The sequence below is a fragment of the Psittacula echo genome (assembly GCF_963264785.1).
Source record: "Psittacula echo genome assembly, chromosome: 2".
NCBI classification, from domain to species: Eukaryota; Metazoa; Chordata; class Aves; order Psittaciformes; family Psittacidae; genus Psittacula; species Psittacula echo.
The window spans coordinates 103,972,637-103,997,809 of NC_137737.1; the positions used below are offsets into that span (position 1 = coordinate 103,972,637).

At 39.7% G+C, this 25,173-nt stretch overlaps 1 protein-coding gene across 1 annotated transcript in view; it reads right to left on the reverse strand.

Moving 5' to 3' along the window:
* Positions 1 to 3,888: 3,888 nt before the first annotated feature.
* Positions 3,889 to 25,173, reverse strand: part of LOC308218203 (cadherin-7) — a gene marked incomplete at its 3' end in the record, with an annotated part of 82,289 nt that continues 61,004 nt past the window's right edge. Inside the window, exons 8-11 of the mRNA XM_080611961.1 lie at positions 24,492 to 24,613; positions 18,486 to 18,603; positions 16,108 to 16,359; positions 3,889 to 4,382 (exon numbers count right to left, since the gene is read on the reverse strand). Of these exons, the coding sequence (XP_080468087.1) occupies positions 3,889 to 4,382; positions 16,108 to 16,359; positions 18,486 to 18,603; positions 24,492 to 24,613 (986 nt within the window). The remainder of the gene's footprint in view (positions 4,383 to 16,107; positions 16,360 to 18,485; positions 18,604 to 24,491; positions 24,614 to 25,173) is intronic.

Below are 25,173 nucleotides of genomic sequence, written 5' to 3' on the forward strand. Positions count from 1 at the left end.
ATGAATAAAATTACATTTCTATCTTTTGCAATTCACTTGTGCAAGTCCAAGATCAGTAAAAACACACTTGACCCCATCTATCACTAATGAAGTATCATCTCAAACGATATATACATATATTTTGAAGTAGACAGAAATTCTACATATATAAAAATAAAATCAGGCACACGATTGGCTGCAACCAATAATTTAATATGAGATTTTATATAGGTAATTGCCTTCATCTTTCTTTTTTACTTGTTATTTTCTTTGTGTGGAGGGGGGTGGTCTTTTCACAGTTATTTTATCCTATTTACCCTTCAGGTACTGTCACTCAATAGCAAAATATTTCCTGGGGTTTTTTTGTTTAGAGATTTTGGATGAGAGTATATTAGGATATACAAAACGGCAGCATCTTATTTTTATGGACAAGTACTCTTGTATGATATAAAGAAAAAAAGAAAGAAGCATTCCCTCCCCCTCCACCCGCCCTTCTCTTTTTCATTCTAGAGGAGAAGGAGAGGTTTCAGATAGTGCAATTAGTTTCATGAGTCCTGCAGTGACTGAGTTAACCCAGGCATCAGAATTAGTAGAGTTAGAAAGACCTGTATTATATCTTAGTGGGGATATAGCTTAACAAACTACAATAAGTTTATTCTTTCAAATAAAATATGTAAGTCAAATAAGACAAAATGTCCAATGTTCAACCCTGTTGAATTCAGTAGATTTTACAGTGATCAAAGCAGAATAAGGATTCTTGCCCTAAATCTTCTTCAGATGGGTCAAATTTACATGGATTTTTTAGTAGCACTCATAAAACTATATGCCTTTCAAGGTTCTTGGAAATCTGAATTTAAAATAAACCTCTTCAACTGTCACATGGTGGAAGGAAAGAGGTATTGGCATTGCTTTATAAGATGGGAGTGGCTGCAAGGTTTAACATACTTTTTAAGGAGTACTTGGGGCCTCTAGTTAGACACTGGAGCTCTTCAGAAAGTTAAATATATAAATAAAATAAAAAGTCTTTTTAAAAGGCCTTTCTAATTAATTTGCTTATGTAATTTCATAACATTTCTAGAACAGAGAAAATATGTCTCATATTTTCCTCTATTTAGTCAGTAAAATGTACTTTATGACATCAGACTATGCAATATAAAAAACACTCAAAGAAAGACTTTGAATCAGATTATCAACTGTGAAAACCTATACTCATGATAATTTATGAAGTGTTGTATAGTACTTGCCTTATGCATATCATAAGTATATATTACAGTAACAGCTGTCAGTGAGTGCAAGAGATTGTTTCCCTTCTTTCTTACCACAATAATATAATCAGTATGTAAGCATATATAAAGAAATAACAAATTTACTTGATTATTTTAGAACTGTGTAACAAACACCATATATATGCAAGAGCTTTTGTGGCATTAGAGTAAAGCTTATTCCTTTCCATGAAAACACATCCCCCCAAAAAACCTTAACACAGTTTCTTAACATGGGAGCTTTTTGGGTTTTTGACAGATATACAAGGCAGAAGTGCAAGGGAATTGTGCTGTTTATTCTAAACCACATTTAAATCTCCTTTGAGTGTTATAAGCTTAAATCAGCATTTTTGACATCTTAATCCAGATGCATGAATTATCTTCCGACAAACAACAAGGAGATTAATAAAAAACTGTTCTCTCAGCACCTTGCTGATTTAATACCTGCTTAACTCCTGCAGCATATCTTGCTCTCATTAAACTGCATACACATGGTCTTTTTTTTATTTATTTATTTTTTTAATTGAAAATCTTACATGTATGACTAAAAGTCATAGGCGATATCTTTCAGTTCCATTACAAAATCTGTCATATATATATATACTTATATATATATATTTAATACAACTAGAAGTAAATCTACTGAATTATGAAACAATGATTGTCTACTAAAATTTAACTCAAATTAAATCTGCTGCAGATGTTAAAAAATATTTTGTTTTCTCTGATGGAGCTGAAGGCCACTTTCACATAGTTAATTGATAATGCTGTGCTGCAAAAATTACAAAGCCTTAATGATAATTTCCCAACTCCCAGCCTGGTGTCAACCATCCATTAGGATTTCAGTACAAGGATCCTTCATTTCAGAAAGAAGTACTTTCAGAGTGAGCATCATCCTCTATGGAGTACCTTCTATTCACAAACACAGTCCTGCAAGCAATTCTGTATGCCTCTCAGCAACTGCAGGCAAGTCAAGTCATTCCAAGTTACGAACAAGCAAAAATGTTTGCAGGAGCAGACTAACTTAAGAACTCATCTACAGATTATCTAAACCGAATCCATCTGAAATAATACTTAAAACCACTATTTTACTTGAATATATGACTTATTATCTAGTAATAAATCATGAAGGGTGAAGTATAAATATTGTCAGAATCATAAAAAAGTTGCATTACTCTAAGAAATCCTACTTCAAAATCGTACAGCATTTTAACCAACAGCAGCTGTCCTTTTGTTTTGGCACTCCTGAACCAGCGTAGAAATTATGTGTAGTGAGCTACCTTCGGGGAAGAATACTTATGTGTAGCAGGATCTAAAGATGCATTCTGGAGTTAATAGCATTTCATTGCTTAACATATAAAAGAAATTGAAGAGTCTTTTACCGTGATTTCTGAATCACAAAAAGCAAAAGAGATGGGGAAAGAAAAATGCAAGGTGTTTACAGTCTTTGAAGCATGTAGCATGTTTAACTTTGAAAACTAAATCTTGTATTAAAGACACTCCCAGCTACCTCTGTAGTCTTCTTTAAAAAAAATTAATGTACAAATATTTTATTTAAATGTCCCAGACTTTTCAATGGCTCAGAAGAACAACTGCATGTCCTTGGAGCTGCTCTCCTTTCTGAGAGATGAATGATGGGCAAAATTGCTTTACTGTAATTTCTTCATTTCCATGCTTCATTTCCTACATTTATCTGAGACTGGAGAAAAATCAGCATGTTCTGATGAGTCTAACACCATGAGGCAGTAAAATGGACCTGAATTTAGTGAAAATTGGAGCTCCAAAATAAATATAATGCTTTATGTCAAATAATAATAAAAAAGGATAAGTTCTCCTGTACAAATCAGAAGAGATAATAAAAAATAGCAAATAGATAGCAACATCTTTTCTATACCTACATAGGCATCACTAAACTTTTCAACCATAAGAATACTCCTCCATATTTCTCATTTTATGTGGTTTGCAAACTACTTTGGTAAGTTGATGACAAACATTGTGGAAATTCTTAGTACAAAGAGTAATTTTCCATAAAGCTGCTCAGAAAATGACAGAAACTTCTGATTGAATATCTCTGAGAACAAACAGGGAGAAACAAAAAGATGACCTACTGGATTTCTGTTTGTTTTAATGTCTGCTCTTCTGCTTTCATCCTAGTAAGCTGCATGCAACACTGTAAAGAAAATTACTTCAAAAAACCCCCTCGTATCCATAAATACTATATACTGTGATGTTGCATTGAATTATATATTGTATTTGTAAATTTGTTTCTTCTTACACTTATCTCCTATCAGAGACACTGCGTGCTAGATACAGCAATACTGCGAAGGCATTTACAGAGTATCATTGGCTCATTGAGGTCACAGTGCATAATACACTCCTGAAAGTGAGCTGCCTCTGCAGGTATCTCAGGGTTGCTATCTATTTGAACACGGCTGAGCATTTCATTTTATCAAAAATGCCACTAAATGCTCATATTTTGTGTGGTCAGTGCAGTCCCTAGGACAACTCTAATGAAGATATGTTCCACCAAGGCAAAAAAACCTAAAAGGTTAAAAATGGAGAAATATTTACAACTTTTCTTCAGTCTGTAAGGTTAAGTTTTCTGTTTTATTATTCTTCAGTGCATTTTCAGAGATAGGTTCCAAGGCTATGAGTATAAGCATTCTGGTCCAGTCCCATACATATCCGCAAGCCTTTTGAAGCGAGGGCCCCAGTCACTGAGGTAATCGTAGTTCTGGTCAGAGTTTGAGCTGATCGAATCTAAAGAACTGAGAGACTCTGCCACCGAGCCATTCCCCTCAAATGCATATGTCTGCAGAGAGTCGTAAGGTGGTGCGCAGGGGTCCATGTCAGCTTCTTTTAGTCTTTCCCAGATAAATTCCCTAAAAATGACATTATCTGGAATGCTTTTAAAAGTTGGTCTGCTCAAGAACTGAATCTCGGGTGTCACATCCCTTCTGGTCTTGGTGTCTCGGATGATGTTGAGGTTTCTCAAGGCAGCCATGTCAAAAGCCTCGGTGTCTTCTTCTCCACCGCCCTCATCATCATACCTGACAATGTTCTCTCTGATATCTCTCTCTTCATCAAAAATGAGGGGCTCCTTTTTCCGTCGCCTCATGGTGACAATCAGCAAGACAAGAACTGTAACACAGGAAAACTAGAGTTTCAGCAGCGTTAAAGTTTCCTCATATTTGTCCCAGTGGTGCAAGTACTCATTAATCTATATGTCAAAGACCCAAGGAAATAACAGGCAATTTATGCAGTTAGATTCAAAACCTAGGCGATCCTGAAACAGCTTTTAAACCATAAGCTTTTTAGGCATTAAAGAATCTCTTTCTGAAACCATTCTGAATTAATGTCTTCATCTCTAATTCTATATCCTATTCTGTCCACTAAGCATAAATTTTAGGAGTGGTTCAGTCTGATTATTACAGTCTCACAGTCATGAAATAGAAAAAAAAAAAAAGACCTTTTCCTGAACTCTTAATTGCCCAAGTGATAAAAGCACATTCATAAAGAACCTGAATAGAATTTAAAAACTATGGTTTGGAAAGCGCCTGAATTAAAGTATATGCTCAATCTCTGCTAAATCATAGATTGGAGAACATTGAATTGTTAAGCAATATGTAAAATAAAATTGTCTTAGTTCATGGATGGAAAATATCTCTATGCAAGACCTCACTTTCCTATATAGTGCAAAGTACTGTACTTGAGGTTTCTGAATTACATCTAATAACAACTGCTAGGGCTGGAATTTATTGGATCAGTCAGTGCTAGCAATGTAATTATTTTTTTTAATTTTAATCCCTAAAGTTTCTTTCAGCTTTGCAATCTAGTACTAAACTGCATTGGCAGCCAAAAGAACTGGGAGAAACTAACTCAAGGCTCCTCTTGTTCAAATACAGTTTTGGTAGAGAAACATCATTGCTGACACACAAAATATGGAACCAGCAATGTGATAATTGCAATATGATAGTTGCACCCATCTGTGGAAAATGATGGAGTGTGAATCATCCTCCTAGAAAATGATTAATACTATACTGTAGCATCTGGACATCCGCTGACTTAATGATACTCCTAGATAACAACAGGCATCACTATGGCTGTAAACATTATTCAACAGTATGTTGAAAAGTGTTATTCCACAGTCAATTATTCTCATCTGATTTTATGTTTATTTTTGCTGTGTGGCTACCTCATAGCAGCCTTCCAGTATCTGAAGGGGGCCTACAAGGATGCTGGGGAGGGACTATTCATCAGGGACTGTAGTGACAGGACAAGGGGTAAAGGGTTAAAACTTAAACAGGGGAAGTTTAGATTGGATATAAGGAAGAAATTCTTTACTGTGAAGGTGGTGAGGCACTGGAATGGGTTGCCCAGGGAAGTTGTGAATGCTCCATCCCTGGCGGTGTTCAAGGCCAGGTTGGACAAAGCCTTGGGTGACATGGTTTAATGTGAGGTGTCCCTGTCCATGGCAGGGGGGTTGGAACTAGATGATTTTAAGGTCCTTTTCTAACCCTAACTCTTCTATGATTCTATGAATCTTAAGTATATGTGATTATATGCATTCATATGTCTAAGGTTTACAATCCTTATAGAATTTTGAAATGACAACTAAATGCTGCAGAAACATTTGGAAAAGCAAAAGCTGATACAGATAAAATTAAGCACGAGGTTCCCTAGGTAGTCTCAAAAGTGTCCTCCATAAACTGTATGATATAGGACTGCCATTCTTGAAAACCCTTCTTTTCATAGAAGAATTTTTAAAATCACTATTAACCTAAGTCAGCTGGAGGCATGATTTAATATTAAGATCACTTGGTTAGAATAAAATAGTCAATCAGAAATTGTATTTGCAGAAAACTATAGACATTGCAGTACTACTTAGAACTACTTAGAAGCATAAGGTGATTTTAAGGGTAGACTTTCTGCAATTCTTATTTTTCTTTGGAGCTATGCATGTCTAAAAAAAAATTGGAAAAATCTAACTTTTTTTTTCTAAACTTTTTGACAAATATATTAGGCAACATTTTTCTCCTTTTTTTTCAGTAGCTACCAGGGACACATCTAATGATCCATCTACTAACAGATGCCTTGTGACTTTATTATTGCAGCATCAGCATCACTCTTTCACTTTTTTTGCCCCTGGCGTCTCCCTGTTTCGTGCTTTATGTATTAAATTCAAAAGCCGCTAGTTTGTAGCATTTTGGGTTTTGTATATTTCAACAATATTTACATAAGCAGTTTGATAATATGTTTTTGACCTTTAAAGTGGCTTTCATGAAATTTCATAACATTCTGATATTTCTATAATACAAATTGAGCTGTAAATTATACAGCAGTGAACATAAAATTGTCATCTTAGAGGCAACAATTGCACTCCACTCTTATTATTTTTCTTTAGTATATGATATATTTTAAAGTGAAAGACAAATTAGCTTGCTGACAGTAAATATATATTTCAGCCAAGATTGCCATTGACATAACTTTTTAATTACTGTTAATAATTTCCTTTACTCAATTGTAAATGCATTTTGACACCACTGTCTCTCCTAACATATTCTTAACATGCTTCATTTCGAAAGCTAAATACCTGCTAATAAGTGAAAAATATGAAATCTAGTGGGCAGGTTCGCCTAAAGGTACAATAAAAATCAAGACACTATGAAAGATTTATATCGTATTCCTTTTACATCTCACAGTTGCTTAAAGCCAAGAAAAACACGGAATCTTTCTAAAGGTTAAATATTTCAGCATTTAGATGGCTTTATGGGAATATTAATTTCTAGTCTTTCCAACAGTTATGAGCAGGAAAGTTTAACCTCTAAACAAACAAAGATTTAGCTGCATTGCAGGAACTGCAGATTTGAATACAAGCCCCAAACAAATTTCACTGATATCTAAATCAAGTGCAAATTTTTTTAAAGCTTATCCATTTCTTATTAAATAATGATGGGGGGGGGGGGGGGGAAGAAAGGGGGAGGGAGATCCCCTACATTTATCACAGAAGCAGAGATTAAATCTGTAATTAGTCACCAACTGAACATCTAGAAAACCAGATCTTATGCTTCTTTTACAGATGAAATAATGCAATCATAGAATCATAGAATCAAGTACGTTGGAAAAGACCTTCAAGATCAAGTCCAACCATTACCTCTAAACCATGTCACTGAGGTATGAATGGAAAAATGGAAAAGCTTAAGGGACACGCACATTGCACATTGAGGCTACTAGTTTGGCTCCATACTGATGCACAGAACTCATGCTAAATGGATGAAATGGCAATATTGATTTCATATGTGATTTTAAAAAATAAATAAACCAATCAGCATTAGAACTAATTATAAGCACTAAATATACAGAACTAATTTTAAACACTAAATATACAGAACTAATAGATCAAAACTAAACTTTTTGTTCTGATTTATGTCTGAATTGTTAGAAATGTTGATTTTTTTTAACAGGTACAATAGCCAAGAGAAAATACATTTGTGTTTATATTAGCTGTGGTAATACATATTTTTCATCCTTGTGTCAGTATAGATGTAGTGATAGTATCAGTAGTTCAGTTCACCTAAATCAGTCTTTAAAGAAACACTACTCAATAAGAGAGCACATTTTTAATTTGCTATTTTACAGTTTTCCATAAGAATTATTATGAAATTTCTATTTTGTATGATCTGGTGAAAAGTCAGGTTTAATCCACCTGAGCATATTTCTGTTTTAGTATTAATCTTTCCTTTTGTACCCAAGGCAACTGCAACATAATTATAAGGAAGCCATAAAAACCCTGAAATAACCTGAGGGAGAACACTACATACAGCTATACAGTAAGGGACAAAGCTAAATCACAAGCATTATCATGCTAAGTATAAGCTACACCCCTAAGCCTGGCATTTACTATAGCAATAAGCCACATCAGCTATGAGCAAATCTTCACATTGGTTTGCCTTAGGTGTGTTATGATTCATAAATCTGAAAACTGCAGATCCTCAGTCATCGAAGCAGCACTCTAATAACCTATTTAGTTATACCTTGCAGTTGCCAGTAGTCAGATGAGATTTGGGGATTACAGAGGCCAAGTCTCAGGAAACATACATTTAATTCCCAGTTAATAAACTTCATATCTAATTGTTGCGTAATCAGTTTGGATTGATATTTGCAAAAGAGACACTGACTTTTAAATGCACACACTGAGTGACCCTAATCAGCTCCATAACTTTCAGAAAACAGCGCCAGCACTGCTTACTCAACCACCTTTTAAAAGACTTACTTTGGATACCTCCAAATTAAGAGTTATAGATTTATCATTCTTTAAAATGCAAGACCAAAACCCACACATCCTACATAATCACATTCTGTACACATTTTACTTATTTAGAAAATAAGATCCTTATAACTAGGACAATTTCTTCTTGCTTATTAATCACACAATTATGCGTGCTAATTTAATTGTGTTCTTGTAGGTATTGTGATACTAAATTCCCCATCCTTCAAAAAAAAATCTATATTTTGAATTTTAATCAATATAGTATTATTTATATATTTATTAACTATAATATTCTTATATTGTAAATTCTAGTAAGCACTGATACGAGTCTTTCTTTGGTGTTTTTAAGAAAATAAGTAATAGGCTGCATCAAAAGGAGTGTGACCAGCAGGTCGAAGGAGGTGATCCTGCCCCTCCACTCTGCTCTCGGGAGACCTCACTTGGAGCATTGTGTACAGTTCTGGTGTCCTCAACATAAAAAGGACATGGAACTGTTGGAACAAGTCCAGAGGAGGGCCACGAGGATGATCAGGGGACTGGAGCACCTCTCATATGAAGACAGGCTGAGAAAGTTGGGGCTGTTCAGCCTGGAGAAGAGAAGGCTGCACGGAGTCCTCATAGCAGCCTTCCAGTATCTGAAGGGGGCCTACAAGGATGCTGGGGATGGACTATTCGTTAGGGACTGTAGTGACAGGACAAAGGGTAAAGGGTTAAAACTTAAACAGGGCAAGTTTAGATTGGATATAAGGAGAAAGTTCTTTACTGTGAGGGTGGTGAGGCACTGGAATGGGTTGCCCAGGGAAGTTGTGAATGTTCCATCCCTGGCGGTATTCAAGGCCAGGTTGGACAAAGCCTTTGGTGACATGGTTAAGTGTGAGGTGTCCCTGCCCATGGCAGGGGGTTTGGAACTAGGTGATCTGAAGGTCCTTTCGAACTCTAACTATTCTATGAATCTATGATTCTATATTCAGAAGTATGCAAAATAAAAATTATAAAAAAGCATTATGTCAATCTAGTTTACCATTGTTTCAATGTAAAGAAAATCTTTAATCTCTCAAATAGGATTGGGTTATCTATAGGTGAACATTCTTTTCTGTGTGATTTTATGTGCACATTTTATGCTAAACACTTGTTACAAAAGTAATTATCGTGTCTGGAAGATGTTAACTGAAAAAAACAAATTACCTTGAATTATATTATTATGTAATTTTCAGAGAAGTTATGAAAATTTCTACTTACTTCTCTAAAATTATATACAGTTTAAAATAAATAAAAACTAGCTTTCATATGCTTATTATAGAATAAATGGCAAGAATTATTTTTTTTTTTTTTTAGTTTTTGTCTTTAAAACATGGCTTCACTTGCAGACTGAACAATTATAAAGCAGTTTTGAGTAATTAACAAAACACTGCAACTTTTTTGTGGAATAAAATTTAGAATTTAATCTCCATAGTCAATATGAGGAGAGAAAAAGATTTTGGTAAAATGTTTTTAACTTTTAAAAATTATTTTAGTTTGAAAAAACAGTCTACACCATGTTAGATGTAATTATAATGAATCAGTATGGTTTAGTAACATTCTTCTTTCTTAGCAAAAGAAAATTGGGAAAATTCAGTCCGTAAACAATTGGCTACGAGACTGGTGCTTCAGGCAGGGCTTTGGGTTCTTTGATAACGGCTGGTTTTATAAGGCTCCAGTCCGGATGATGGCACGTGGGAAAGGTTTATCTCAGAGAGGCAAAAGGATGCTGGGGCATGAATTAGCAGGGCTCATTTGAAGAGCTTTAAACTAGATCCGAAGGGGGATGGGGTTGTACCTAGGCTTGCCCCAGTGGGGCAGCACTCTAGAATTGATGAAGACTGGGAGGCCTCCTATAATCCTAGGGTGGAATCGGTGAGCTCAGCTCCCTCCTTGAAATGCCTGTACACCAATGCGTGCAGCATGGGAAATAAGCAGGAGGAGTTAGAGACCTGTGTTAAGTCAGGAGATTATGATCTGGTGGCAATTACAGAGACGTGGTGGGACAGCTCACATGACTGGAATATAGTCATGGAGGGCTATGTCCTTTTCAGGAAAGACAGGCCAGCCAGGCGGGGTGGTGGGGTTGCTCTTTATGTGCGAGAGCAGCTGCAATGTACTGAGTTCTATCCAGGGACAGATGACGAGCGAGTTGAGAGTCTGTGGGTGAGAATTAAGGGGCAGGCTGGCAGGGGTGATACTGTTGTGGGCATCTGTTACAGGCCACCAGATCAGGGTGAGGAAGTTGACGAGGCCTTCTACAGGCAGCTGAGAGCGGCCTCACAGTCACAGGCCGTGGTTGTCATGGGGGATTTTAACTTCTCTGATATTTGCTGGAAGGACTACACAGCAACCCAGCCACAGTACAGGAGGTTCCTCCAGTGTATGGATGATAACTTTCTGATGCAAATGGTGGATGAGCCAACCAGGAGAAGAGCACTGTTGGATCTCATCCTCACTAACAAGGAGGGTCTGGTTGAAGCAGCAACGTTTGAGGGCTGCCTTGGTTGCAGCGACCACGAGATAGTGGAATTCAGGATCTTGTGTGGTAGGACCAGTAGAATAGCAAGTAGAATTGCAACCCTGGACTTTAGCAGGGCAAACTTTGGCCTTTTCAAGCAATTGCTAGGGGAAATCCCATGGGCAAGGCTGCTTGAAGGTAAAGGGGCCCAAGATAGTTGGTTGGCATTCAAGGATTGCTTATTCCGAGCTCAAGAGCAGAGCATCCCGACATGTAGGAAGTCAAGGAAGAGGGCCAAGAGACCTGCGTGGCTAAATAAGGAACTGCTGGGTATGCTCAAGTGGAAGAGCAGAGTTTACAGGTCATGGAAGGAGGGGCTGGCCACTTGGGAGGAACATAAGGCTTCTGCTAGAGGATGTAGGAAGGCAGCTAGGATGGCTAAGGCCTCCTTAGAATTAAATCTGGCCAGAGGGGTCAAGGACAGCAGAAAGAGCTTTTTCAAATACATAGCTGATAAAACTAACACCAGAGGCAAGGTTGGCCCACTGGTGAATGGGGTGGGTGCCCTGGTGACAGAAGATACAGAGATGGAAGAGTTATTGAATGCCTTCTTTGTCTCTGTCTACTCTGCCGGAGGCAGTCCTGAAGAGCCCTGTACTCCTGAGACCTCAGATGAAGCCAGGTCACTGGAGCAGTTTGCCTTAGTCGATGAGGAATAGGTTAGGCACCAGTTGAGCAATCTGGACATCCATAAATCCATGGGTCCAGATGGGATGCACCCACGGGTGCTGAGGGAACTGGCGGAAGTCATTGCTAGACCACTCTCCATCATCTTTACCAAGTCTTGGGAAACGGGAGAGGTGCCTGAGGACTGGGGGAAAGCAAATGTCACTCCAGTCTTCAAAAAGGGCAAGAAGGAGGACCCGGGTAACTATAGACCAGTCAGCCTCACTTCCATCCCTGGGAAAGTGATGGAACACCTCATCCTTGATGCCATCTTAAGGCATGTCAAGGATAAGAGGGTTATGAGGGGCAGTCAATATGGCTTTACCAAGGGGAAGTCATGCTTGACCAACCTCATAGCCTTTTATGAGGAAATAACACGGTGGATGGATGATGGCAGAGCGGTGGATGTGGTCTACCTTGACTTCAGCAAAGCATTCGACACAGTCTCCCACAGCATCCTCATAGCTAAACTGAGGAAGTGTGGTCTGAATGATCAGGTGGTGAGGTGGACCGTGAACTGGCTGAAGGAGAGAAGCCAGAGAGTTGTAGTCTATGGGGCGGAGTCTAGTTGGAAGCCTGTATCTAGTGGAGTGCCTCAAGGGTCAGTATTGGGACCAGTATTATTTAATATATTCATCAATGATTTAGATGAGGGAATTGAGTGTACTATCAGCAAGTTTGCTGATGACACTAAGCTGGGAGGAGTGGCTGACACGCCAGAAGGCTGTGCTGCCGTCCAGCGAGACCTGGACAGGCTGGAGAGTTGGGCAGGGAGTAACTTGATGAAATATAACAAGGGAAAGTGTAGAGTCCTGCATCTGGGCAGGAACAACCCCAGGTTCCAGTATAGGTTGGGGAACAACCTGTTAGAGAGTAGTGTAGGGGAGAGGGACCTGGGGGTCCTAGTGGACGGCAGGATGACCATGAGCCAACACTGTGCCCTTGTGGCCAAGAAGGCCAATGGCATCCTGGGGTGTATTAGAAGGGGGGTGGTCAGTAGGTCGAGAGAGGTCCTCCTCCCCCTCTACTCTGCCCTGACGAGACCGCATCTGGAATATTGTGTCCAGTTCTGGGCCCCTCAGTTCAAGAAGGACAGCGACCTGCTGGAGAGAGTCCAGCGCAGGGCAACTAAGATGATTAAGGGAGTGGAGCATCTGCCTTATGAGGAAAGGCTGAGGGAGCTGGGTCTCTATAGTTTGGAGAAGAGGAGACTGAGGGGTGACCTTATTAGTGTATATAAATATATAAAGGGGGAGTGTCATGAGGATGGAGCCAGGCTCTTCTCAGTGGCAAACAATGATAGGACAAGGGGTAATGGGTACAAACTGGAACACAAGAGGTCCCACTTAAACTTGAGAAGAAACTTCTTCTCAGTGAGGGTGACGGAACACTGGAACAGGCTGCCCAGGGCGGTTGTGGAGTCTCCTTCTCTGGAGACATTCAAAACCCACCTGGACACATTCCTGTGTAACCTTATCCAGGTATTCCTGCTCCGGCAGGGGGATTGGACTAGATGATCTTTTGAGGTCCCTTCCAATCTCTAACATACTGTGATACTGTGATTAGTGAAAATGTTGTGTTTAACTAAAATTGATTAGTTGCTTAAGTAAAAATAATAACACTAATAAATCCCTCTGAGACAATCTGACCCTTGGTCAAGACAAATGGTTTTTTTTTACATAAACGGATGTTTGGGGCAAGAACAAATACCAAACCACATCACACTAACTTTAAGAATATAAGAGCTTGCTAAGAATTCAAGATACTAGTGCCAGAATGCATGTATCCATGACATTTATGCAAATCTCATGTCTCCTCTGCTTTACAACTGGCACTCACATTGAGAAATGTGACTGGATTTGCACTGTGTGTGAATCTTGGACCAGAAAAAAAAATCTGATTTGGTAGCCTGTCTCCATTTGTCACTGATAAAATCTTGCACCCTTGGTCCCAGCTCTGGAACCACTTGCCAAGAGCTGATACCTGTTTTTTATGACGTGCTACTGGATTTTCAGGATTATTTTTTCAAGAATATATGTGAATAAAAAAAAAAAAAGAATAATAAAAGGAGAAAGCATTCAGCATTCAGCTGATCCCAGAAAATGTCTTCTAGGAACAAATGACAGAAAAAGAAAGGCTTTGGGACCAGCCAAGCAACAACACTTGACTGATTTTACTGGGCAACAGTGGTGCTTAGGCACTTCTTCCTTGGCACCTGGCTAGGAAAAAAATAGCAGCAGGATGCAAGTACCGAAACGCAGGACTCAGAGCCAGGGTTAACACACAAACACAGCCTAAACTGTGCCTGCAGCTTTGAATTGTACCCAAAAGGAGCAGTTTAGATTGGAAGTGATGACAGCACATACAAATGTCTATTTGGATAAACAATGGTGATGCATTCAGAGAGCTGAGTTTCGAAGTCCAATTCTTCGACAAATAAAATCAATGGTGAATTGGTCATAAGCAAGATTCCTCAACAATGCACAGCCCATTATTCAAAGAGCTTTTACTCAATTCTTTATGAAAAGCTTCTTCAGCACACTAAAAATGACCAGAACAAAACCTCAGGTTTCTTGATTTATTTGTTGTGTTTGAATCCTTGTTCAAGGAGTAGAATAAACAAATTATTGCCTGGTAGCATGCTGTGTCTCCACTCAGTTCTCTTCTTTAAGACTTTATGGCTTCTATTTAAGAAAAGCTTATGGCCAAGCCAGGCTGCATTGCATCTACAGCAGTTTATAATCTTTGTAAACTCTCTTTCTATATATATAACAGAAATTATGATGTTTCAATTTGGGATGCAGTGAATTGATTTTGTTACAGAATTTTTCTTACGTACATTAGACCAAAGTTTTACTACTGATGCCCACGCCATTTGATATAAGAGGGTCTCTTGTATATTTTTTCAAAATTTACCATTTAGCTTCATGTCCAAATAAAGTTTATTTGTGTGTATACATGGCTTAGAAATGCTACTAGAAATATGGCATTTAACAATATTCATTAAAACTTTTGGCAATCATTCCCTTCCATTTCTTCTTAAACCTAAGCCTAACCATGTCTTGAGTGAGTTTAAACAATCTTTTGCTGTTAGGGGTTTTTGTCACAAAGATGGAAAACTCTGTAAATGCCATCTCTCATACATACCTCTTGAGTAAGTTGGCTGGGTTCAATGCAGAAGTAATGATTTTTCTTACTCTGTAACAACAATGCAAGAGAATTTCCTATTCTGGCTCTTTTAGAAATGTTTGTAGCAGAAGAGAAATTTCCTTCCAATGGCTCACAGAAAGGTGAATCAAAGTCAATAAGAAGAGATATTTATAGATTGATGAAATAATGCCATGAATAGAAGTGTGGACAAAAGTCTCTTGATTTGACCTATTCAAATTACTTCAGTAACAGCGACAGATAAATCATCACTGGGTTTATACCAACCTGAGGAGACTACGATATACCCTTTTCCCTTAGACTGGTATGTACAGCCATGGAATGCAAAAATCTCTCCATTAATAACAACACTCAAAAAATTATTGTGTGCTGAACTGGTACTCTTGTTAACATGTGAACTTTCTGACAATAAGGAAAGCTGCACTTTTGCTCAACTGCATTCTGTAGATGCAGGATGATCCTTCATCTTTACTTCTCAATTTGGGCCTTTGCTACTACCATGTAGTCATTTTGCTTAAAGGCTAAGCATGGGATAAGAAATGCTAACCAAACTAGGATTTTGACACTATTCCACTATTTTCCAGTGTCTTTTATCTAATTGAACAACATTAAACCCCACTGTGCTGCCAGTTGCAGAACTAAGAAAAGGTCATTCTGTAGAAGATAATCAACTATATATTATTTCCTTCAGTGAATTACCTCTGTTCTATTTTCTGGACATCATTTGTTCTATATAAATCAATAAATGTTAAAAAATAAATAGCTGTATCTCTGAAAAAAAGGACACATACTGGTACTGGTGATACAGTAAGTATGCTAATCCAAATACTCTGTCTCTTAAACATAACATTTGATGCAAGTGATCTTGCATTTTCACTTAATATTATTTCATATATATATGTCTGGAGGCAGCTTGATATATGAACAAAGTATCTGAAATGGAAAATCCCAAATTAAAGATTTTGTGTGCCTCACAATACAAAATGCTGTTCTGCCTGGAATCCTAGGTGTCCCTATTTAAAGAAATATGTGGGGGAGGAAGAGGAAGTGGTGTTGAAGCTTTTGTACGTGTCTGTCTGTGTCTGTCTGTCTATCTATCGTCTATCTATCATCTATCTATCTATCTATCTATCTATCTATCTATCTATCTATCTATCATCTATCGTCTCTTTATTGCTACTATACATTGAACGGAAAATAGAGGTAACAGGAAAATAACATACCTAGCAGTGTCAAGACACAAGCCAATATTGCAATCAGGGCTCCAGTGCTAAGTCCTGCAGGCAAGATATATGCTTCTGCATTGCATGACTGAGCAATACCATCTGCATCACAATCACAGACTCTAATGGTGAGAGTATTAGTGCTACTAAGTGAAGGTGATCCACTGTCCACAATGAATATTGGCAAGTAGAAAACAGACTGTTCCTGTCTTCGGAAACCATTTCGTCTGGTTAATACTGTTGCAGTGTTATCTAGATAAAGGAATAAAAAGATAAATATAAATTACACAAACTTTCTAAAACACAAGCCTATAAATAAAACAGTTTTTCACTTAAAAGGCTTTATAAACACATTTATATTATTTCAACAAGTTTATCCTTCCTGGTCATATATTTTTGATGCTGCAGAGAGAATCAGATAAGAAACAATACTTAACTATACAAAAGATTTCCATTTTTCACAAATGACTGTTTCAAAATTGCAGATGTCTATTTAAGCTTAGTTCAGCTCACAGTTTCACACTCTTGATAGATAGTGGAAGATGAGCTCACCATAAAAAAAAACCTAAATCAAAAATTTACTCTGTTGTGATCAGGTTATCTATGTACATGTTTCAGGTCTAATATCCAAGGCTCTATTTCAATTATTTACAGATACAGATATCATGTTAACGTAAGCGATGAACAAATTTACAGAAGAAGAAGTTTGAAGACCAAGGAAATATTTTTGAATGAAAAAAAATTCCAGTTGGTAAACAAATACGAGTAATTGCACACGTAACAAAGATATGCACTTGTTTTCCTCTCATCTGAGTGTCAAGATGACTACTATAACCCACCTAAAACGCACGGTTTGGTGCTGCTCTGAGTCCCGTGATTAAAAAGTCCTTGTGTTCCAGAAAATATGTACAAAACTCACTGTGTTCAATACAGGTTGACAGCTCCTGAGAGGCAAGGAGTTGCATCTCCTAGAATTTATAGAAAAGGTTGTTTGGTCTATCTATTTATCTATCTATCTATCTATCTATCTATCTACTGATCTATCTACTTATAGACAGATATATTGATAGTCCTGTAAAGTTACCTTATTGTGTATATTATGACCTATCTGGCAAAATATGCAAGCACTTCATACAGCATCATGTGAGAGATGCGTAAAATTAATTAACATCAAAAGAGGCAATTGTTGCTGTGTTTTGTAACTCCTTTGATTTTACTGGCATTGAAGAAGTCTGTTATTACTTTTTTTTTTTTCCAATTATATATTCTCTGAAAGAGGGCCTGTCTTTTCATTAAATATTTCACGGTACTTGTAACAATGTCAGATTTCTGAATAGAAAGAGTCTTATAATAATGTTTTGATTATTTTGATCATTATTACTATTACAGTCTTTAGTTTTGAACTGCAAGTTTCTCATATGAAGAAAATTAAGCATCTCAGTAACTACATGCAGGGTAAAGCAATAAATAGCTGTGTGAGAGAACTTTATTAGGTCACATGTTATACTTAGTGAATGTTGTTCAAAGTGTGTCTGTACAAACAATATCCTTTAGTACACCATATGTCTGTTTTTCTTTTTTTATTAATAACGATGACTTTGTAGCTCTGGTTTAGTACTGATCCATAAAAGAGCAAGAGTAGCATAGTGTCTATTTAGTTCTATTTGCTTCAGCTAATAGCTAAACTGACTGACACATGCCCAGCTGCCTCCTATGCAATACAACTAATGAGAACACCAATTAAGAGCGTGTTCTCAGATATTTCTGCTAATAGAAACATGATGTCAGTAGGAGTCTTTGCATAAGTCTTTGAGGAAATAGTCATAAGAAGTCTACGTAAATATTGTAGGCAACTCCCATTATCAAAAAGATTATTCAATAGGTGGTATACTTAATGAAAAGATATGGTTTTCAAAAAAAAAAAAAAAAAACAAAACACAAACACAAAAAAAAAAACCACAAAGAAAAAAACTCCCAAAAAACCACAAAACCCCAAACAAACGCAAAACCAGAAAAACAGAACTTGTTCTTTACGCACTAAGTTATATTAATAAAACAAATTCCTGGACATTTTTCAGTCGCGACCCCAAGGTTAACTTTAACTTAGATAGAAATCTGTAAATACAAGGAAAAAATGTAAGAAGAGTGACTTCTGGAAAAAAAAAAATATATATTTGAAGCTACTTTGTTTGGCTCAAGGCTTTAAATAATTCAAACAACAGCTTAATTTCCTTTACAACTCTATAGATAATTTATTTTGTAGGCTGATTGTTTTATTTCCTCATCAGAATAGAAGTTTATGTAGGTCAGAATCAGCACAATACATTCAAACTGAAACGTGTCAGTGGTTAATATTTACGCCCCCAAAATGCCCTTACCTTTGTTGTCTTGCAGTGTAAAATTGTGGTTATTTGCTGCTTCTGCTGTTAAACTGAAGTAGAACTGATGGCCATTCGGTGGATCATCTTTATCAATTGCGCTGATTTTCTGGATCACCTGTTTTGAGGTACATCAGGGTTCATTGTTTGGAATGGTAAGAAAGAAATGCAAGTACACTGTATAATCCCTCTATTACTTATTAAGGTGTCAACCCTTCGTTGAGTCTTACCCATATTGCATTTTGGCTTTCTACTCTCCTAAGTGTGTGTAGACGCTATAAAAACAAAAAGAGTGACGTGACTTTACTTTTTCTGTACCAAATATACTGTCCAAAAGCAATGATTTGCAGGGCCTCTGAGAAAGTTTTAGGTCCTATCATTCACCAGACCTTGGAGTATAAACTGCTTAGCAGAAATGTATGGATCTTTATGTAGTTACCAGTGACTGAAATTCATGCTATAAATTTTCAAAAGGAAGCAAATATCCCTTTGGGCATTTTAATTCATGCACTTTTTTTTTTTTTTAAATATGAAGAATAAAAAGCCAAGTCATTACTATATTAATAATTATTGGGATTTTTTTTTCCAAATTTGTTTTCTAAAATTCAGTCAAAATCTGCCCCTTAAAAAGAGTTTCACCATTGTTTACAATCCATAAAGAATGAATATTCAGAGCTAATAGCTCTGACTAGATCCCAGGAGAAACAAAAAAAAAAAAGTTCAATGACAGCACACATATTCTATGTTTCTCATGAACACAAAACAATAATCACATTGTTTTCTTTTAAGGATCAAATTTATGCTGTGAAATTGAAATGTGCAATAACAACATCTGCCATAGGAAGGGCAATATTCAGGGAGAAACAAAAGTGCAAAGTCTCCCAGGGAATATGTGGAATCAATGTAGGTGAATCATTCACTAGTTTTCCAGGAGAAAGAATAGAGAATGAGATAATATATCTATTTTCTGAGGTCTGACAAAGTAGAGAGGAAAAGTCAGTCAGCTGATCGAAGCTAGCCCAGCTAGAGCCAGAGCTGACACGCTTCAGGGACCACGAGGTTCAGCAGAGATTAGGAAAAGCAGAGGGGATAGCGCAGACACATGGCGATTCCCGACATCTCCCGATCCCCAAAGCCCCAGCAGCCCTTGTGAGAGAGCGGCTGACATGGCAGGGGGCGTTCCCGCGGTGACGGCGACCGCACCCCTGCCCCTTGCCTTGAAAGAGCCTCTGAGGGGGCAGCGACCGGTCGCTGCCCAGCAGGCGCAGGGAGGAACAAGCAGGTCGTGTTGCGGACTCTGTTGCTGGTGTCCCAGACTGCTGACCAATATGGTCGCCTCCAGAAGGAGAGCTTGCAGTAAGGAGACTGTAGCAACTCAGATAGAGACCCCATCCCAAACCGTGGCTGTTCAGGTCTCTGGCTGCAGGGAGTGCCAGAGCCTGCTGCTGCTGAGGGAGGGAGGCCAGCATTCCACCTGTGTGAGGTGTGAGCAGGTAGAAGATCTGCTTAGATTGGTGGCAGAACTTAAAGAGGAGGTCGAGACGCTGAGGACCATCAGTGACTGTGAAAGGGAGATCGACTGGTGGAGTAACTCCCTGGCATGCCAGCAGGAACGGTTCCAGGGAGATACCCCCCAAAAGGGGATGGACCCCCTGCCCTCTCAGACAGAGGGGGATGACCCAAGACAGCCCCTGCCCTGTAGCTGTCGCACAGAGGTAAGGGACCAAAAAGACGATGAGGGCTGGAAGCGAGTTCCAGTTCGGAGTCGTGGGCAACCCTCCTCCCTTCCTGCCCTGCTTCCCCAGGTGCCCCTCCGTAATAGGATTGAGGCCCTGGATCTTGATGGAGAGGCAAGTGAGGATGTGGTGCAAGGCCGGCCTACAAGGTCACATAGGAAAAGGCGGTCGACTTCGCACCTCAAGACTGCCTCTGATAAGAAAGAAAGAAAGGTCATTGTTGTAGGTGATTCCCTTCTGAGAGGAGCAGAGGGCCCGATATGCAGAGTTGACCCTCATCATAGGGAAGTGTGTAGTCTGCCTGGAGCCTGGATCAGGGATATCACCAAGGCGCTCCCCAGCCTGGTGCACCCGACAGACTACTACCCGCTGCTGGTCTTCCAGACAGGTGGGGGGGGAGCTGCTTCCCGCAGTCTGAGGGGGATGAAGAAAGACTACAGGGCCTTGGGGTGGATGGTGAAAGAGTCTGGGGCTCAAGTGATCGTCTCCTCAGTTCTTCCATCTTCCGGTGGTGATGTGCGACTGAATGGGAAAATTCAGTCCGTAAACAATTAGCTACAAGACTGGTGCTTTAGGCAGGGCTTCGGGTTCTTTGATAACGGCTGGTTTTATAAGGCTCCAGTCCGGATGATGGCACGTGGGAAAGGTTTATCTCAGAGAGGCAAAAGGATGCTGGGGCATGAATTAGCAGGGCTCATTTGAAGAGCTTTAAACTAGATCCGAAGGGGGATGGGGTTGTACCTAGGCTTGCCCCAGTGGGGCAGCACTCTAGAATTGATGAAGACTGGGAGGCCTCCTATAATCCTAGGGTGGAATCGGTGAGCTCAGCTCCCTCCTTGAAATGCCTGTACACCAATGCGTGCAGCATGGGAAATAAGCAGGAGGAGTTAGAGACCTGTGTTAAGTCAGGAGATTATGATCTGGTGGCAATTACAGAGACGTGGTGGGACAGCTCACATGACTGGAATATAGTCATGGAGGGCTATGTCCTTTTCAGGAAAGACAGGCCAGCCAGGCGGGGTGGTGGGGTTGCTCTTTATGTGCGAGAGCAGCTGCAATGTACTGAGTTCTATCCAGGGACAGATGACGAGCGAGTTGAGAGTCTGTGGGTGAGAATTAAGGGGCAGGCTGGCAGGGGTGATACTGTTGTGGGCATCTGTTACAGGCCACCAGATCAGGGTGAGGAAGTTGACGAGGCCTTCTACAGGCAGCTGAGAGCGGCCTCACAGTCACAGGCCGTGGTTGTCATGGGGGATTTTAACTTCTCTGATATTTGCTGGAAGGACTACACAGCAACCCAGCCACAGTACAGGAGGTTCCTCCAGTGTATGGATGATAACTTTCTGATGCAAATGGTGGATGAGCCAACCAGGAGAAGAGCACTGTTGGATCTCATCCTCACTAACAAGGAGGGTCTGGTTGAAGCAGCAATGTTTGAGGGCTGCCTTGGTTGCAGCGACCACGAGATAGTGGAATTCAGGATCTTGTGTGGTAGGACCAGTAGAATAGCAAGTAGAATTGCAACCCTGGACTTTAGCAGGGCAAACTTTGGCCTTTTCAAGCAATTGCTAGGGGAAATCCCATGGGCAAGGCTGCTTGAAGGTAAAGGGGCCCAAGATAGTTGGTTGGCATTCAAGGATTGCTTATTCCGAGCTCAAGAGCAGAGCATCCCGACACGTAGGAAGTCAAGGAAGAGGGCCAAGAGACCTGCGTGGCTAAATAAGGAACTGCTGGGTATGCTCAAGTGGAAGAGCAGAGTTTACAGGTCATGGAAGGAGGGGCTGGCCACTTGGGAGGAACATAAGGCTTCTGCTAGAGGATGTAGGAAGGCAGCTAGGATGGCTAAGGCCTCCTTAGAATTAAATCTCGCAAGAGGGGTCAAGGACAGCAGAAAGAGCTTTTTCAAATACATAGCTGATAAAACTAACACCAGAGGCAAGGTTGGCCCACTGGTGAATGGGGTGGGTGCCCTGGTGACAGAAGATACAGAGATGGAAGAGTTATTGAATGCCTTCTTTGTCTCTGTCTACTCTGCCGGAGGCAGTCCTGAAGAGCCCTGTACTCCTGAGACCTCAGATGAAGCCAGGTCACTGGAGCAGTTTGCCTTAGTCGATGAGGAATAGGTTAGGCACCAGTTGAGCAATCTGGACATCCATAAATCCATAGGTCCAGATGGGATGCACCCACGGGTGCTGAGGGAACTGGCGGAAGTCATTGCTAGACCACTCTCCATCATCTTTACCAAGTCTTGGGAAACGGGAGAGGTGCCTGAGGACTGGGGGAAAGCAAATGTCACTCCAGTCTTCAAAAAGGGCAAGAAGGAGGACCCGGGTAACTATAGACCGGTCAGCCTCACTTCCATCCCTGGGAAAGTGATGGAACACCTCATCCTTGATGCCATCTTAAGGCATGTCAAGGATAAGAGGGTTATGAGGGGCAGTCAATATGGCTTTACCAAGGGGAAGTCATGCTTGACCAACCTCATAGCCTTTTATGAGGAAATAACACGGTGGATGGATGATGGCAGAGCGGTGGATGTGGTCTACCTTGACTTCAGCAAAGCATTCGACACAGTCTCCCACAGCATCCTCATAGCTAAACTGAGGAAGTGTGGTCTGAATGATCAGGTGGTGAGGTGGACCGTGAACTGGCTGAAGGAGAGAAGCCAGAGAGTTGTAGTCTATGGGGCGGAGTCTAGTTGGAAGCCTGTATCTAGTGGAGTGCCTCAAGGGTCAGTATTGGGACCAGTATTATTTAATATATTCATCAATGATTTAGATGAGGGAATTGAGTGTACTATCAGCAAGTTTGCTGATGACACTAAGCTGGGAGGAGTGGCTGACACGCCAGAAGGCTGTGCTGCCGTCCAGCGAGACCTGGACAGGCTGGAGAGTTGGGCAGGGAGTAACTTGATGAAATATAACAAGGGAAAGTGTAGAGTCCTGCATCTGGGCAGGAACAACCCCAGGTTCCAGTATAGGTTGGGGAACAACCTGTTAGAGAGTAGTGTAGGGGAGAGGGACCTGGGAGTCCTAGTGGACGGCAGGATGACCATGAGCCAACACTGTGCCCTTGTGGCCAAGAAGGCCAATGGCATCCTGGGGTGTATTAGAAGGGGGGTGGTCAGTAGGTTGAGAGAGGTCCTCCTCCCCCTCTACTCTGCCCTGATGAGACCGCATCTGGAATATTGTGTCCAGTTCTGGGCCCCTCAGTTCAAGAAGGACAGCGACCTGCTGGAGAGAGTCCAGCGCAGGGCAACTAAGATGATTAAGGGAGTGGAGCATCTGCCTTATGAGGAAAGGCTGAGGGAGCTGGGTCTCTATAGTTTGGAGAAGAGGAGACTGAGGGGTGACCTTATTAGTGTATATAAATATATAAAGGGGGAGTGTACGAGGATGGAGCCAGGCTCTTCTCAGTGGCAAACAATGATAGGACAAGGGGTAATGGGTATAAACTGGAACACAAGAGGTTCCACTTAAACTTGAGAAGAAACTTCTTCTCAGTGAGGGTGACGGAACACTGGAACAGGCTGGCCAGGGGGGTTGTGGAGTCTCCTTCTCTGGAGACATTCAAAACCCGCCTGGACACATTCCTGTGTAACCTTATCCAGGTATTCCTGCTCCGGCAGGGGGATTGGACTAGATGATCTTTTGAGGTCCCTTCCAATCTCTAACATACTGTGATACTGTGATACTGTGATACTGTGAGAAGTCCAAATATAAGACATACCAAGGATAAACAATACCAGGTACTTTTAGTTGGGTCTGGGACTATTTGAAACACATTGAGGGAGTTAAAGGCATTGAGGAATATGGTAGGAATATATATCCTTTATGAAATTATGGCCTTATGGACCATACTTCTGAAGGTAAATAAAAATAAGTACACTTTTTTAGAAATTATAGGCCTTTAGTCTGAGAAAAACCTCCGTGTCATGACTTTCCACTTCCCAGCAAAATTAAGAGAAAGTATGCATTCTTAATATTTTTCAAAATTAGGTGAGTTTTGCAAAATGTGTCAGTTATATCTGTAAGAAAACCAGATATTTTAGCAGTCCCTTAAACTAGCAATTTTTACACCTGACCTGAGTCTTTCTTTTCAGAGGTATGGTGAAGATGACATGGTTTGATTAATAACGCTTGTGCTGCTCATCAAAACATCATTTTTACTGCCATAAGACGATTCTATTTCCTCTTAAAGCTGGCAGGCATTCACAATATATAGCTGCCTATCTGATAAAAATAAACATTAAAAAATTATCAAGCCATACCTGACCAGCTTGAGCATTTTCACAGACAGTTGTCTCATACTCCATGGCAAACTCAGGGGCGTTGTCATTGATGTCAAGGATAGTTATGGCTACATAGCCTCTCCCAATCTGTGCTGGATTCTCTATAGAGAAAGAAGGCAAAAAAACAATCAAAAAAATCTTCTTGCAAATTATTCTTTGGATCAGCACATTTTCATTTGCATTCTTCTTTTGCATATACGTGTTAAATCAAATACAATGCCTCCTAGAAACGCAAAGAAAGTCTTGGTTTGATCTCCTGGACCTGGTGGAAACAATGCTTATGTTTTCCAGCTGCCTCAATTAAACTAAGATTTTAGTCTCAGGGATAAACTGAAAAATCTAACTCACTAATTACAGCACTGAATCACATCATATGGAAAGATAAAAGCAAGATAGTGTAAAACCATTGCCAGGGGGTATAGCTAGCCAGAACAGTGCTGTGAATATTGGGAATAGCATGGTTATTATGGGTTAAATACATTTTTGTTGCAACTCCTATCAGTATATTAACAAGTTAAAACCAGAATTCCATCAGCTATGTGTAACAGAAAAAAAGATAAAACTATACACCCAAGCAAATCCCAAAGTATTTAAAGTGCACAGAGAACTAAGTATTTCAACAGTCATTAACACATTGAACACCTTAAATATTAACCACATT